This window comes from Heterodontus francisci, chromosome 40 (assembly GCF_036365525.1).
Source record: "Heterodontus francisci isolate sHetFra1 chromosome 40, sHetFra1.hap1, whole genome shotgun sequence".
Taxonomy (NCBI): Eukaryota; Metazoa; Chordata; class Chondrichthyes; order Heterodontiformes; family Heterodontidae; genus Heterodontus; species Heterodontus francisci.
This window is the reverse complement of record NC_090410.1, coordinates 18,078,713-18,096,026: the sequence shown is the minus strand read 5'-3', so window position 1 is coordinate 18,096,026 and position 17,314 is coordinate 18,078,713. Positions and strand designations below refer to the sequence as shown.

General features: G+C 43.5%; 1 protein-coding gene across 6 annotated transcripts in view; it reads right to left on the bottom strand.

Annotated features, from left to right (window-relative positions):
- The window catches only part of LOC137353125 (metastasis-associated protein MTA1-like), a 135,047-nt gene that overhangs the window by 58,215 nt on the left and 59,518 nt on the right, over positions 1-17,314 (bottom strand). For 5 of the 6 annotated variants that reach the window (XM_068019143.1, XM_068019144.1, XM_068019145.1 and 2 more), the window contains one exon: positions 12,929-13,022. In XM_068019143.1, coding sequence (XP_067875244.1) covers positions 12,929-13,022 — 94 coding nt within the window. The remainder of the gene's footprint in view (positions 1-12,928; positions 13,023-17,314) is intronic. The other variant, XM_068019146.1, reaches the window with a different exon arrangement.

Sequence of the window (17,314 nt, the reverse complement as noted above, 5' to 3'; positions counted from 1 at the left end):
GTGCTGAATTGGGGGGAAAAAAGTGAAAAGAAAATCAGCCAGGGTTGCTGACCTTAAACAGTGTGTGAGAGAGTGAGAGAGCAAGAGAGAAAAATCACATTGCAGTTTATAGAGAAAGAGCAGGGTTCAAATGGGTCAATATATCGAATGGATCTGTTCCATTGTGCTTGGGGTTTTAGGACCAATATCTCTCTTAGCAGTGGCTGAATATGGGACTGGTAAAGCTTTGTGATTTGGACTAATCAGTGGTACAGTTTCATTTGTGTATGATAAAGCGGCTCGCTGTGGTAAAACGGGCTTCAAAGGCCCCACCCACCGTTGGCACATAGAGAAGCTCAGTGGTGCATACTGTTCTTCACTTTCCTTACTTCAATCACTAAAAAAAAACAAAAGGCTTTCTTCTCAGAGGGAAAACAAAAGTCACCAACCACAAAGGGTTAAGGTAGTTTGAAAGGTCTCTCTCTCTCTGAGCTCTTAATCCAGAGATCAAGCCTGTCCTCCAACACTGGCTGGCAAAATGCCAGGCCTTTCTCTGAAACTCCAGAGATTTTGTCACGTGATCCCTGTCCATGTAATCAATGGGAACTGAAGAACAATGGGATAAGCTTCTCCACTCCCTCTGAATAACAGCACCAGCTGCCCATGGGATCTCGAGGCAGCCATGTTGGGCAGATAGACCGAGGCAGATGGAAGCCTGCGATTGATGCAGCGACCAGTCAGCTCCAGCCCTCAGCAGCAGGAGAAGCTTTTGCACACTAGTTTAGGAAAGAGTGCTGCGAAAATTGGCACCACAACAGAGCTGTGACATCAATTACACTTATTGCCTAGTTAACCCTACAAGAACTCCAACAGCACTTTAAAAAAATGTTTTGCTAGCAGTGCCAGCATTGGACATCCCGCGTCAATTGAAGTGAACAATTCAACAATAGAGAGACTGAACTCTCTCCCACCAATTAAAGAGGCCAATGATTGCAGAAGCTGTTTTTTAAATTACTTCTCCTGCCATATTTCTCTCCTTAGTTCCTCCTCCCACACCTCCCAAGGCAGGACTCACACTCCTACCGACCACAGTCCTACCTCGGAGAACAGACCTAACCAACCAACCCCCCCCCCCCCCCCAACCCCCGCCACTCCGGTCACAGTGCCATCCCGTGGAGCACATCCACCCACTGTCCCACCCCACAGAATGTACCCACAGCTCACTAGCCCTCCTCCCCCTCAGGACACACCCCCTGACAGATTAACCTCACGTCCCTCTCTCATACGACTATTGATGTATTCACAGCACCTTACTCTAGTGACAACTACATGAAACGTCCAGTACAGCACTTTCTTTACAATTATTGGAAATTTTTCAGACATTACTCAGTTGTCTCCTAAAGTTCATAATTTCTGTTATGCACCACATAGATACAGTATCAACAGATTATTGAGATAACACTTAAAAGATCAGGAAAGCAGTGGGTTTATAAAACTGCAACAGAGTGTTAGTGGCACACGTGATACAATAGACTGGGACTGAAAGTGCTGTCCATTCCTGGTTAGTTTATTAAGAATTTACATCTCGTCTTCAACAACCTACATAACGTCTGCAACACAAGAAAAATTTTCAATATGCAGAGCTGGGGATCAGGCCAGAGGGGAGTAGGGGACATTATGTAGCTGTAAGCGTTTGAAGCTAGGATAGAGAGTGGGAGCGCAGCATGACTGATGGCCCAGAGCAGAGTGAAATTGTCAGACACAGAGCTGTGCCTGCTAATGCCTATCGTCAAGACCTTCTAGCTGCTACCCACAAACAGCAGGCAGATCTCTTCTCAGGCTGATCCCTGGCCTTGGTGGGGAGAGGAGGGGGGGGGGGGGGGGGGGGTGGGGAGCAGAAAGAGTCAGGGGGAAGAGAACAGGCAGTGTGAGGGTGAAGAAGGGACTTCCTCTTTGTAGTCAGTCCTCTCCGGTCCTCTGACTGGACAATGGCTTGGCACAGGTCCTCATTTTGGACACCCCACCAGCAAGCAAATTATTAGTGATATTTCTAAACTTGAGACTCTACTTAGTTAAATAAAACACAACATAGATGGCAGGATAGGTGATGTGTTGCAACCGTAGCATGTGGGAGCTGGTGGACACCAGTGTGTCCACTGCAACCACATCTGCAGCTTGAAGAACGTCAGCTCAGAGTTGTGAGCTGGAGTCTGAGATTCGGACACGACGATGCATTAGAGAGGGGGAAAGTTACCTTGACACTTTGGTCCAGGAGGCAGTCACAACCTTTAGGCTAGGTACTACAGGTTTGATGCATTCTCAGGGATAAGAGGGTGTGACTAAGAGTGAGGCAAGTATGGGGATCCAGAAGGTAGCAACTGAGGAGCCTCAGCTCCTCCTTGCGTTTGTCCAAAAAGTTTGAGGTTCTTGCAGCTTGTGTGGACAAGAGCAGGGACTGAAGGGAAAATGAACAAACTGACCACAGCACCATGGTGCGGGGAGTGGGGGGGGGAAGGGTATTCAAGTGGTGGGGGAGGAATATATAAGTAGTAGGTGACAGTATAGCTAGGGGACTAGATACTGTTCTCTGCAGTTGAGAGCATGAGTCTCAAAGGCTGTGTTGCACGCCCAATGCCAGGGTTAAGGACATTTCCTTGGGGCTGGAGAGGAACTTGGAGTGGAAGTGGATGGATCCAGTTGTCGTGGTCCATGGGGATATCAACGACATAGAGAGGACTAAGAAAGAGGTTCTGCTAAGGGAGTACGAGCTGCTAGGGGCTAAATTAAAAAGCAGAAGCACAAAGGTAATAATCTCTGGATTACTACCTGAGCCACAAGAAAGTTAGACTAGGGTAAATAACATCAGATAGCTGAATTCATGGCTCAAAGTTTGGCGACAGAAAATGGGTTTCGATTCACAGGGAACTGGCATCAGTACTGGCCAAAGAGGGAGCTGTACCGTTGGGACAGCCTTCACCTGAACTGCACTGGGACCACTGTCCTGGTGAATCATATTACTAGGGGTGTAGAGAGGGTTTCAAACTAAATAGTGGGGGTTGGGGGGGTGCGGAAGAGAAGATTCAGGTGAAGGGAAATTTAGAAATTTAATGAGGAAGGACAAGGCAATAGTGCAGGGTAGCAATACAGGTAATGATAACCAGAGTGTGGCAGGAAGGGACAGAGCATATAAATATAAGAGTGCACCAGCAAATAATGTCAGAGTAAGGCTCTTTATCTGAATGCATGCAACATTCTTAACCAGATGGAAAAATTGATAGCACAAATAGAAATAAGTGAACATGAAATGTGATTGGAAGGTGACCAAGGCTGGGAACTAAATTTTGACATTTTGGGAGAATGGAGGAGCTTGTGAATAAAGGGTGGGATCAGTACAGTGGCGAAAAATGATCTTGGCTTAGAAGATCAAGATGTAGAATCAGTTTGGGTGAAGATAAGAAATAGCAAAAGAAAGAAGTGACTGGTAGGAGTCATTTCTAGGCACCCTAACAGTAGTTACACTGTAGGACAGAATATAAACCAAAAACCAAGAAATGATTAGGACTTTTGGGAAAGGTACTGCAATAACCGTGGGCAATTTTAGTCTTCATATAGATCGAACTGATCAAAGGTAGCCTGGAGGATGAATTCCTAAGTGATTTAGGAACAGATTCTTACAACGCGGCAGCAGGCTATTTTAGACTTGGTAGTGTGTAATGAGACAGGATTAATAAATGACCTCATACTAAAGGATTGCCTAGGCAAGAGTGATCTTAACATGATGAATTTCACATTTAGTTTGAGGGCAAGAGGTTTGGGTCAGAAACTAGTGTCTTAAACTTAAATAAAAGCAATTACAAGGCTATGATGACAGAGTTGGCTAAAGTAGACTGGATAAATAAGTTAAAAGGTACGAGTAGAGAAGTGGCAGACATTTAAGGAGATATTTCATAACTCTCAAAGATATATTCCATTGAGAAAGACAGACTCTGAGAAGGATGCACCATCCGTGGCTAACTAAGGAAGTTAAGGATGGTATCAAATTGAAAGAAAAGGCATACAATGCTCTAAAGATTATTGGTAGGCCAGAAGATTGGAAAATGTTTAGAAACCAGTGGAGCATAACTAAAAAAAGAAATTAGAGAGTAAACTAGCAAGAAATATTAAAAAAAGTAAAAGTTTCTACAAATATATAAAAAGGAAGAGAGTAGCTAAAGCAAGTGTTGGCTCCTTAGAGAATGAGACTGGGGAATTAATAACGGCAAACAAGGAAATGGCAAAGACTTTGAACGCCTTCACGGTAGAAATCACTAAAAGCATCCCAAGAATAGCAGAAAATTAAGAGGCAAAAGGGAGGATGGAACTAGAGAAAAAGTTCTAGGAAAACTAAATGGGAATAGAGGCTGACAGGCCCCTGGACCTGATGGCCTGCTTCCTAGAGGAGTTAAAAGAAGCGGCTGCAGAGATAGTGGATGCATTTGTTATAATTTTCCAAAATTTCTAGTTTCCAGAAAGGTCCCAGTAGATTGGAAAACCACAAATGTAACCCTTCTATTTAAGAAAGGGGGGGTGGGGGTGAAGGGAGGTGGGGCGGGGGAGAGGGGAGGTGGGGGCAGACAGGAAGCAGGAAACAATAGGCCAGTTACCCTAACATCTGTCATTGGGAAAATGCTAGAATCCATTATTAAGGAAGTAGTAGCAGGACATTTAGAAAATCATAATGCAATCAGGCAGAGTCAACATAGTTTTATGAAAGGAAAATCGTGTTTCACAATTTATTAGAGTTCTTTGAGGATGTAACAAGCAGAGTGGATAAAGGGGAACCAGTAGATGTAGTTTATTTGGATTTATGGAAGGCATTCAATAAGGTGCCATATAAAAGGTTACTACAAAAGATAAGAGCTCATGGTGTTGGGGGTAACATATTAGCATAGATAGAGGATTGGCTAACAGGAAACAGTCAGGACAAATAGGACATTTTCATGTTAGCAGATTGTAACTAGTGGATTGCCACAGGGATCAGTGCAGGGGCCTCAACTATTTATGATCTATATTAATGACATTGGTGGAGGGACCGAGTTAATATAGCCAAATTTGCAGACAATAGAAATAGGCAGGAAAACAAGTTCTGAGGAGGACACAAAGTGTCTACAAAGACATATAGATAGGTTAAGTAAGTGGGCACAAATTTGGCAAATGGAGCATAATATGGGAAAATGCAAGGTTGCCCACTTTGGTAGGAAGAATAGAAAAACAGAATATTTACATGGAGAAAGACTGCAGATCTCTGCAGTACAGGGGATCTGGGTGTCCTTGTACATGTATCACAAAAAGTTAGCATGCAGGTACAGCAAGTAATTAGGAAGGCAAATGGAATGTTGGCATTTATTGCAAAGGGGAATGGAGTGTAAAAGTAGGAAAGTCTTGCGACAACGGCATAGGGCATTGGCGAGACCGTACCTAGAATATTGCATACAATTTTGGTCTCCTTACTTAAGGAGTGATAAACTTGCATTGGAGGCAGTTCAGAGAAGGTTCACTAAGCTGATTCCTGGGATGAAGGGGTTACCTTATGAGGAAAGGTTGAGTCTATACTCACTGGAGTTTACAAGAATGAGAGGGGATCTTAATGAAACATACAAGATTCTGAGGTGACTTGACAGGGTAGATGCTGAGAGGATTTTTCCCCTTGTAAGGGAATTTAGAACTAGGGGACACAGTTTCAAAATAAGGGGTCTCCTTTTTTCAGGCAGAGATCAAGAGGAATTTCTTCTTTCAGATGATAGTTAATCTTTGGAATTCTCTTCCCTAGAAAGCAGTGGAGGCTGGGTCATTGAATATATTGAAGGCTGAGTTAGACAGATTTTTGATCTACAAGGAAGTTAAGGGTTATGGGGGTCAGGCAGCAAAGTGGAGTTAAGGCTACAATCAGATCAACAATGATCTTATTAAATGGCAGAGCAGGCTTGAAGGGCTGAATGGCCTACTCCTGCTCCTATTTCTTATGTTATGCTCTTATGAGTCAGAAAACAGGCAACTGAGGTGAGAGGACCAGGAAGTGCCAAATAATTATTGTAGCCCTTAGCATTTTATTTTGTGAATGCAACTACTCCACTCCACCTTCCCAGAAACCCCATGATTCCATTCAAGGAGAGAAACCCAGAGTGATAGTTCTCCACTCCCATTTCCTTCTATTCAGGTTACAATCAAGGCAAAGCTAATAATCGGACTAGTCGCACCGGTACTTACTGATGGAGACCGAGAAAGGCACCAGGTTCAGCCTCTGGTCTGTGCTGATCTCAACTTGGGTAGCAGCAGAAAGGAGGGGCAATAGTCCTCAGACAAAAATTGGATGAGGGAGCAGATTTTTTCCCTCTCTAGATCAAACACAAAGCAGGGATTGGATCTGGGAACCAGGTTGCAACTGCTTGGAAGAAAAAAAGACTGGCATTTCTATAAAACATTGCACAAACCCAAAGTGCTTTACTGCCACCTCGACACTTTTTGAAGTGTAGCCCCCGTTATATTGTTGAAAACGAAGCAGCCAATTTTCATACAGCAAACTCCCACAAATAGCAATGTGATAATGACCAAATAATCTGTTTTAGTGATGGCGGCGAGGGATAAATATTGGTTAGGACACCACAAAGAAATCCAAGGCTCTCTTTTAAACCTCTACCTGATAGGGTTTTGGTTTAATATCTCATCTGAAAGACTGCACCGCTGGCAGCCTAGATTATTTACTCAAAGCTCTGGAGTGGGGCTTGAACCAATAACCTTCTGACTCAGAGACCAGAGAACATCCATTTACATTAGAATGGAGGACATGGGTTAAAGGGGCTTATTCTGCGAATACATTTTTAATGATTCCAAATATCGAATCTTATAGCACAGAAGGAAGCAATTCGGTTCATTGTTCCTGTAGTCTTTAGAAATCGACTGCAAATTTTCATGGTAGCTCTCAAACTGAAACAAATTGGTTTAAATGCTACAAAACTGTTGAAGAATCCAAGGATTTAAAACCATTAAAGTAGTCTCAAATGCATTTCAGTGACAGATTTAGTGCCATCTGGCATGAGGGCAGTACAAATGGAGAAACAGTAAAGGATAGCAAGCAGGTATTGACTGACAACAGCAGCAGAATCGTACAAATCTTAAACCTACTCTGAAGACCATAACATGCAGCTACTGATCTGCAACAAACCCTAGGTTCCACTGCAAGAGGCGCAGCAGCACAAGCAGCAGCAGGATGATGTGAGCTATTCATGACCAAATCTGACAAGCTTCTTAAAAAACACAAAGTACGAAAATATGGGCAGTTGAAGAGCTTCTGGCTTTTCAGACACAGATCCGAGCAACAATGCTTCACAGAAATTAGAGCTGATGAAATGCTGAATGCTCTACTCAATAGTATCCATTAACAATCCTCATCTCCTTTCACTTGTTAGCACAGCACTAAAGACGGTACAAAATGTTAGCTGGCAGGTAAACCTGCTGCCGTGTGGCCCCAGGGCAGGTACAGCATTGCATGACACAGCCTGGGCTCTGGTTCTGTCCTATGGAAGTGATTACCAAGCTGATAAGCAAATCTGACAGGAAACCTCACTGCACTAGCTGTTGTTAGAGGGACACAAGCACACAAAACTTGGCAGGCTGCTTCTCCTTGATTAAGTTCTGCAGGTTATGACAGCAACTATACCACACATTTGCAATCATGGGCTGCCTCAGCTCCCACCCAAGGAAAGACCAGTTTAACTTGGGTGATATTTGATTTATCTCTCTCCACCCACCCCACCCCTCCACCCAACCTTTACAGTCTCAAAAAACTTCCCAGAAACTTCCCAGCGGTACAGTGGCGCAGTGGTTAGCACCGCAGCCTCACAGCTCCAGCGACCCGGGTTCGGTTCTGGGTACTGCCTGTGCGGGGTTTGCAAGTTCTCCCTGTGACCGCGTGGGTTTCCTCCGGGTGCTCTAGTTTCCTCCCACATGCCAAAGACTTGCAGGTTGATAGGTAAATTGGCCAGTGAAAAAAAAAATTGCCCCTAGTGTAGGTAGGTGGTAGGAGAATTGAGGGGATGTGAGGGGGAAAATGGGATTAATGTAGGATTAGCATAAATGGGTGGTTGATGGTAGGCACGGACTCGGTGGGCTGAAGGGCTTGTTTCGGTGCTGTATCTCTCTATGACTCTAAACAATGTTCACCTCCACAACAAGAGCTCCATATCTGTCCCTGGCCCCAACCAATCCCACTTCCAGGAGCTCCTTACATAAATGCCCAAGGTTCAGCAATATCACCTGCTACAGCTGCAAGCACAAGGGAACAGGCAATTTTACAACTGGTTCACATCATCCTACTTCCTTTGCAAAGTCTATAGTCTAACTCAGCGGCTAATGGCAACATGTAACACAAGTAGCCAGAACAGAGGACACCAGGTTTATTGCAGCTGGGGTACAACAAGTGATGTCTGCAACCCCAAGGGAAGACTGAACACTACATGCTGGCCCTGGTTAGAGCACCCCTGGAATACTGTGCTTAATTCTGGGCACAATACCTTAGGAAGGACATACTGGCCTTGGAGTATAGCATAGATTTGTTAGAATGATACATGGAAATAAAGGGGTAAATTATGGAGAGAGATTAAACAAACTAGGGCTGCATTCTCTGGAATTTAAATTATGGGGCAATATGGTGCAGAAGGAGGCCAATCGGCCCATCGTGTCTGAACTGGTTCTTTGAAAGAGCTATCCAATTTGTTCCACTCCCTGCAAATTTTTCATCAAGTATTTATCCAATTCTCTTTTCAAAGTTTTTAAACTTGATTCAACCCCTCTTTCAGGCACTGCATTCCAGATGATAATACTTTGCATCAAATGTGTCATCTCCCCTCCAGTTCATTACTGTGTAAAAAAACATTCAGGAATTCAGCTCAGCTTGGCTGCCCTTATTAACCCTTTCCAACACAGGACCCCTCATCCCAAGTGTGTTTCATTAATTCAATGTTAACTGGAGATCGGTGACCTTTTTAAGACTGGTGTGGTCACTCAGCACTGCTGTCAGACAGGAATGATTGTAAAGAACTTTGTGCGTGATTACGGTGATGAATGTACGATAACAAAAGGTGGTTTGGAACTCTTCCCCAAAAGACAATTGATGCTGTTGAATCAATTGTTAAATTTTTATTAACCCAAGGTATTAAGGGATATGGGGCAAAAGCAGGTATATGGAGTTACGCCACAGATCAGCCATGATCTTATCGACAAAACAGGCTTGAGGGACAGCACCTTCCAAACCCGCAACCCCTTCCACCTCGAGAAACAAGGGCAGCAGACGCGTGGGAACACCGCCATCTGCAAGTTCCCCTCCAAACCACACACCATCACGACTTGGAATATATCACTGTTCCTTCACTGTCGCTGGGTCAAAATCCTGAATCTCCCTTCCTAACAGCACTGTGGGTGTACCTGCAACAATTGGAGCTGCGGGCTGACAAGTCCCCGGGTCCTGATGGACTTCATCCTAGGGTCTTAAAAGAAGTGGCTAGTTAGATAGTCGATGCGTTGGTTTCAATTTTCCAAAATTCCCTAGATTCGGAGAAGATTCCGTTAGATTGGAAAATAGCAAATGAAACTCCTTTATTCAAAAAGGGAGGGAGACAGAAAGCAGGAAACTACAGGCCAGTTAGCTTAACATCTGTCTTAGGGAAAATGTTAGAAGCTATTATTAAAGATGTTATAGCAGGGCATTTAGAAAAATTCAAGGTAATCTGGCAGAGTCAACATGGTTTGTGAAAGGGAAATCATGTTTAACCAATTTATTGGAATTCTTGGAGGGAATTACATGCGCTGTGGATGAAAGGGAACCGGTGGATGTACTGTACTTAGATTTCCAGAAGGCATTTGATAAGGTGCCACATCAAAGGTTATTGCAGAAAATAAAGCTCATGGTGTAGGGGATAACATATTGACATAGATAGAAGATTGGTTAGCTAACAGGAAACAGAGAGAAGGCATAAATGGGTCATTTTCTGGTTGGCAAGATGTAATGAGTGGTGTGCCACAGGGATCTGTGCTGGGGCCTCAACTTTTTACAATTTATATAAATGACTCAGATGAAGGGACTGAAGGTACGGTTGCTAAATTTGCTGATGACACAAAGATAGGTAGGAAAGTAAGCTGTAAGAGGACATAAGGAGGCTACAAAGGGATATAGCTAGGTTAAGTGAGTGGGCAAAGACCTGACAAATGGAGTATAATGTGGGAAGTGTGAAATTGTCTACTTTGGCAGGATGAATTTAAAAAAGCATATTATCTAAACGGTGAGAGATTGCAGAGCTCTGAGATGCAGAGGGATCTGGGTGTCCTAGTGCATGAATCGCAAAAGGTTAGTCAGCAGGTACAGCATGTAATTAGGAAAGCTAATAGAATGCTATCATTTATTGTGAGGGGAATTGAATACAAAAGTGGGGAGGTTATGCTTTAGCTATACAGGACATTGGTGAGATCACATCTGGAGTACTGTGCAGAGTACTGGTCTCCTTACTTAAGGAAGGATGCAAATGTGTTGGAGGCAGTTCAGAGAAGGTTTACCAGACTAATATCTGGAATGGGCAGGCTGTCTCACAAGGAAAGTGGACAGGCTAGGCTTGTATCTACTGGATTTTAGAAGAGCAAGAGGTGAGTTGATTGAAATATATAAGATCATGATGCGGACAGGGTGGATGTGGAAAGGATGTTTCCCCTTGTGGGAGAATCTAGAACTAGGGGTCACTGTTTAAAAATAAGGGGTCACCCATTCAAGACAGAGATGAGGAGAATTTTTTTCTCTCAGATGGTCGTGAGTCTTTGGAATTCTCTTCCTCAAAAGGCGGTGGAAGCAGAGTCTTTAAATATTTTTAAGGTAGAGATATATAGGTTCTTGATAAGCAAGGGGGTGGAAGGTTATCGAGGGTAGGTGGAAATGTGGAGTAATCAGTTCAGCCATGAACTTATTGAATGACAGAGAAGGCTCGAAGGGCCGAGTAGTCTACTCCTGCTCCTAATTCGTATGTTTGCACGTATGAAGTATGAGGTATGAGGTGATGCATTTTGGGAGGTCTAACAAGGCAAGGGAATACAGAGGGTCAGAGTTACCTAGGTGTATTTGTCCACAGATCACTGAAGGCAGCAGCACAGGTAGATAAAGTGGTTAGGAAGGCATATGGGATACTTGCCTTTATTAGACGAGGTACAGAATACAAGAGCAGGGAAGTTATGATGGATCTGTATAAAAACACTAGTTAGGCCACAGCTGGAGTACTGTGTACAGTTCTGGTCGCCACACTATAGGAAGGATGTGTTTGCACTGGAGAGGGTGCAAAGGAGATTCACTAGGATGTTGCCTGGGCTGGAGCATTTCAGCTATGACTAGAGACTGGATAGGCTAAGGTTGTTTCCCTTGGAGCAGAGAAGGCTTGGGGGGGGACCTGATTGAGGTATACAAAATTATGAGGGGCATAGATAGGAAGAAACTTTTTCCCTTAGCGGTGGTGTCAATAACCAGGGGGCATAGATTTAAGGTAAGGGGCAGGAGGTTTAGAGGGGATTTGAGGACATTTTTTTTCATCCAGAGGGTGGTTGCAATATGGAACACATTGCCTGAAGGCATGGTAGAGGCAGGAACCCTCAACATTTAAGATGTATTTAGATGAGCACTTGAAACGCCATAGCATACAAGGCTACGGGCCAAATGCTGGAAAATGGGATTAGAATAGATAGGTGCTCGATGGCCGGCAGGGACATGATGGGCGGAAGGGCCTGTTTCTCTGCTGTATAACTCAATGACTCGATCTTCGTACGGACTGCAGCGGTTCAAGGTGGCGGCTCACCACCACCTTCTCAAAGGCAATTAGGGATGGGCAACAAATGCTGGCCTTGCCGGTGACACTCATATCCCATGAAACAAATTTTTCAAAAATCCTCCTCCTGTTCCTACGCTCCTATATTCCTTTCCATGTTCTGATTTCTCCTGAAAATACATGTGGTGTCAGGTGTGGGCAGTATTTGCCTTGGCTGGAATGCCTTCCACAGTCCAATAGGGAGCATTCAGGCTTACATGTGAACAGCAGCCACAGAGGGCCAGGTCACACACCAAGCGGCCACACACCAAGTCTGCGTTGCTGCAGACCAACACATTCTACTTCCACTGTATGACCAGAACTAAAACAGCGGAGAGCGAGAGCAAAGGAGAGGTCGGGCAAGCCAGGTGGGCGCGGGCACAGAGAGCCAGAGCGGGGGAGGGGGGGCACAGAGAGAGATAGACTATCTGATTAGTTTATCGAGACAACCACCTTCAAATTAGTGAACATTAGCACCACCGAAGAGAAATATTCACAATGAGCAGCTTCATTAGAACAGAACAGCTAACCAGCCAACACATTCCAATGTGCAACACTAAATGGAAAAATCATTTTTGATTTTCACTGCCAGGAAAAACTTTCCTTTCCATCATGCTGGCCCTATTGCCCAGCTCAGTTGCCTCTGCTATTCTCCCTCTAATAGGCAGAGCAGTCCCTTTCTCACCAATTTTTCCAAGAACTTCTGCAGTGACCTTCTGATGCTGTGGGTGGGACCTTACCACAATGGAGTTGCAGGGGTAAAGCTCCAGCCTACCACTATTACACATTGCCAAACACCAGTATACAACTGCACCACAAAAGCACCTGATTCAAAGCTTTAACACTTAAAACTATCACTCAACATCCCAGTCTCATTTTACATGCTTTGTTTCGACAATGCTACCACACGCCCCAACATCAGCTCTTCACTTCTATATTTGGTCCAGTGAACCACTGGAGTTTAAATAAAAATGCAGAGCTGAAAAGAACAGTTAGTTTGGTACAAAAACACTGCCCTTTACGTCAAAATAAAGGTAGGACATGAGCAAGGAGTCAACAAGCCAGCAAAAAAAACTTACTTGCATGTTTGTCCGCCAGCCCGATAAGGGTGCTTGGTATATCTCGCCTTCTGTAGAAACAAACCACTTTTGCTTCAACATTGCCATTCGCAGTCTGTAATTGGTGAAAACATACACAAGATGTCTATTATTTACAGTGTACTTACTACATTCAAAACTAACAGACAGCATGCTGATGCCGATCTCTACAATATAAAGTGTTTGTCAACAAAGGTGGTGACACAGGGTCTGAATGTAGCAATATTTCACATAGAATTCAAAACCCAAGCATCTGTGATTTATCCCCATTGACTTCTCAACTTCTCCAACCTTCTCAAGTTGAGAGTTTAACTTAGTCAGCCTTTACTTTGGCTCTGGCAGTGTTGCCACTAGGATTATTTAGCATGATGGCCCCAATGTGCAACGATGGAAGAGTTATTTACTTCTTGTCCAAATGTTAATTCACCTCCTCAAATCACTGCCTCCAATGCTGGGCCTGTACCCACCAGTACTTCAGTTATATGGCTCCAGAGACCTTCCAGTCTGGACAGAACATTGCTTGGTGTTGCTTACTATTCAAGGAGCCACAATCAGCATTACCCCATCACCGAAATCTCACTGGCAATGGGGAGGAGGAATCTGTGAGCAGGGAAGTGGCAGAACTACTAAATAATTTTTTTGACAATTGTTTTAGCCTTGCTACGCATGCAGGAGCGGAGGTTACAAGTTGAGATGTTCAAGGTGAGAGCGGAGTATGCGGGTAAGAGCAGACTCGAATCCTTAGTATCACAAATCAGAAAGGAAACAAGGCTCAAGGCTTTGGCAATATCCATCCAAGGTGCTGGTGGAGTTGGACAAAGATTATAAATCCCACTGGAATGAGGAAACATCCAGATGGATTGGAAAACAGAAAATATACTAGTGTGTTATTTGACCTGAAGCGGAGCTCCCAGTCCAAACTCTCTCCATTGCAAATACCGCCTACTTCTGTCTCCATAACATCGTTTACCATTGCCTCCACTCAGCTCACCTGCCGCGGAAAGTTCTCCTGACTGGCCTACCATTTCCATTCTGTAAGCATCAGCTCATCCAAAACTCTGCTAACCACTTCCTATCCCACAGCAACTCCCGTCCTTGTTGACATACACCGGTTCTCGGACTACCAATGGTGCACATTCATTCTTTTCTCACGGGGTTGGATCCTGTTTTATTTAGCCAGCTTCCACGTCAGAACTGTCTCACACGTGGCACACACCCCCACCACCCCACCAGCTCAGCATCTCCCATAACATCTTTCATTTCTTTAATGATGCTTCTTCCTAGTGTCTCATGTTTAAAAAAAACTACCCATTGAACCATCGCTTGTTATGCTTTTACTTACTCTCATGTATGTTTGTTACTCTTTACACAGGAACATAGGAATTACTAAATTAGGAAGGCCAAGCTCCACCTCCTACACCTGCTACCATCCTGGTAGTCACATATGATAAGATAATGGAGTTTTGGCGAAATCACAGGAATCAAATCTCCATCAGACCCAGACACGACATGAGGAAAAGCACAGCAGAGGAGCGCTTTGGAAACCATAGGTCCAAAGTCACCTCTTTCCCCCCCACTCCCCCACAAAACCCACTATACAATTGTCACATGGCAAATTACTTATATACAGTATCCCAAAATGTTATTTTCTGAAAGCAATTTATCTTATTTGCAACTGAATAACTACAAACTGCTTCTACCCTTAGGAAGCCTGTTCTTTAGATTAACAACTCACACTGAAATATTGTTTTCGCAGATTAGTTTGGAATTTACCCTCCTTCAAGCACAGGTCATGCCCTCAGAGTCTACTGTTGTGGACAAGGTGAAACAGCTAGTCATGGTCAACATTATGTAATCCCTTTAGAATCCTAAAAACAGCAATTACCACCCTGTCTTTTCCAGTGAGAAAATGACCAGTTTACTTATCCGCTCTCATAACCCAATCAACTGCTCCTCATAATCCAATCAATCCCTCCATCCCCAAAATCATTGCTCTCATCTGTATCCTTTCAACAGCTGCAATATCCTTTTAGTACTGTGACGATGAGAAGTGTACAGTATTCGAAGTGTGATCGCACAAATGATTTATAAAGTGGCAGGAATACCTCACTATTTCTGCTCAATGTTCACATCTGATTTTCTTTTTTCTTCCCCCCCAATCTTCTCCTGCCAAAATACAATTATTACTGCATATTCTAGTCAAGCACAAATATCACACATTTGTATGCATAAATTCTTCTTACAATTAACAGCCCTTTGTTACGACCAGGAGGAGTGCACTGTTTATTCTAGTCCCACTTCTCTACAGATCACAGCATAAATTTAAATTTTCCCACTTACCGACATGGTCAATCATGTACTCATTTTCCCAGAATAAAACACACCAACCACATTTCTTTCATAAACAACAAAATTATCAGGTTATAAAAACAAGTCTTAACCAGTAATGAAGTATAAACACAGATTGAAATGTTAAAAGTTCCCTTTTTACCATAGCTCCTCACTCACACACACATACACACATATACCAGTTAACAGGAAAAATAAAAGGGATTGCTGTTTTAGAGCTCTGTTACAAAAAAAGAGACCAAAAAAAAACTTCGGCTGAATACTTGCTCATTCTTGAAGAAAAGATATGGAAAGATGCCCTTTGTTTTTGTTGACGTCCCAAATACGTATAGATGGCTGTCACTGGGATCTTCCTAGAACAGTTCTTTCCAGGCGATGTTGAAGATTAGTTTAGGTAGGCTTTCCCAGAAATGCAGCTGCAGAGGTTTCAGACAGGCTTTACAGCAGAAATGCGGCAACAGTGGTTATAGTTCCCAAACATCTGACACGCAGGGTTACTTCAAATACAGGAGGAAAGAGGAGACTGATACGTTGGACATGCAGTGTTTCTTTCAAAGGGAGAGAAAGAGATGAGCTGGATTTCCTTGGCACGCAAAAACCAACTGTCTTCCAAGCAGTTTACACTCCAACTGTTTTTTTTTTAAAACCATTTTCCATATACCAACTCACTGCCCAAAGTGAAACCATAAACAATGTCACAAGAGACAAGCCTCTCGACCTTATAAATCTTGACCTGTCACTTCTCTGCAAACCACTTTCTCCTAGTCAAAAACAACCCCTGCTGGGTAATTATCTACAGTCAGGTGCCTTCTAGTAATTGTTTGTTTTCAAGCTCAGTCCAAAAACCTTCTGGTGACCTCCCTTAAAAAAAATTCAGCATCTCTTCAAGTTTCCAAATGAATCCATGTCCATAATTCAACTACAAGTCCTTAAAAACATAGTTTATAAAAAAACAGAAGCACTCTCCCAACACTTTTAAAACTCAAACTTAGCTTCATATAATTATTGCCTGATTTACCTCATCTTTGCTCCTACTTTTAATTGTTGTTGACACAGTACATTGAACACAAGCCTGGATTTTCTGATTAGGGCACATTGCCAGTGGACAAGACCTGTCCACCATAAAGGTGTCCCCCGATCCCAGAAGATTTCTGGTCACTTGCATGCTGGAGGTAGGCTCCTCAGCCTCCACCAAGGACTCCAGTCACATTCGGGTGAAAGTCAGAGGTGAAAGGTCATTAAAAGTGACCATGCAGCCATCAGATTGCCCCGAATATCGAACTAGTGCATTTATGTCCTTTAAGGAAGTCTAGTCGGTGTGTGACCTCATCAACATGTTGACTTTTAACTGCCTTCTGAAAAAGTTTAGCAAGCCATTCAATTGCTACTATGCAGCGGTTCAAGATGATGTCCACCACCTGTCTCTTATGCATGGCAATGCTCAGAAAGCCATCGCACAGGCCCTCATTGCCAGCACCATGCCCTTCATTCTGCCTGCTGACCTTCAAGCACTGATGCCAGGATAAAGGAGCAGTCTTGGTGCTCTGCACTCAGGGCAAATGATTGAAAACATATTCATGTTAGACCACCAGGCTTGCCATCTGGATAGTGGGAGTGGGAAGAAATGGGAAAAAGGGGCTGGGATGCAGTGGAGTCAGTTTCTAAACAATTTTCCAGCCCCGTCCACCCTAAATCCAGCAAAGAAACAGACAGGCTGGGCGAGGTAGAGTAATTCAGACACTCTACTCCAACACAGTGATTTACCAGAGAAGTAGAATATTTAGAGTTTATAGATATTTGTGTGCGCAAAATATACCGTATATATATATAGAAAATTTAGCCTGCGCTGCATCAAAGATTGACCATATTGCATCATTTACTTAATGATCAGGTTGTGCTCTTAATGGGTTTACTGCCTTGATTTAATAAATGGCTTGGTTCTTTTGATATGAACAAAATGCGGGTTTGTTCTCTTGCTTTGATGTTGCATATGGTGCAGTTGTGTGAAAGGGTTCATAT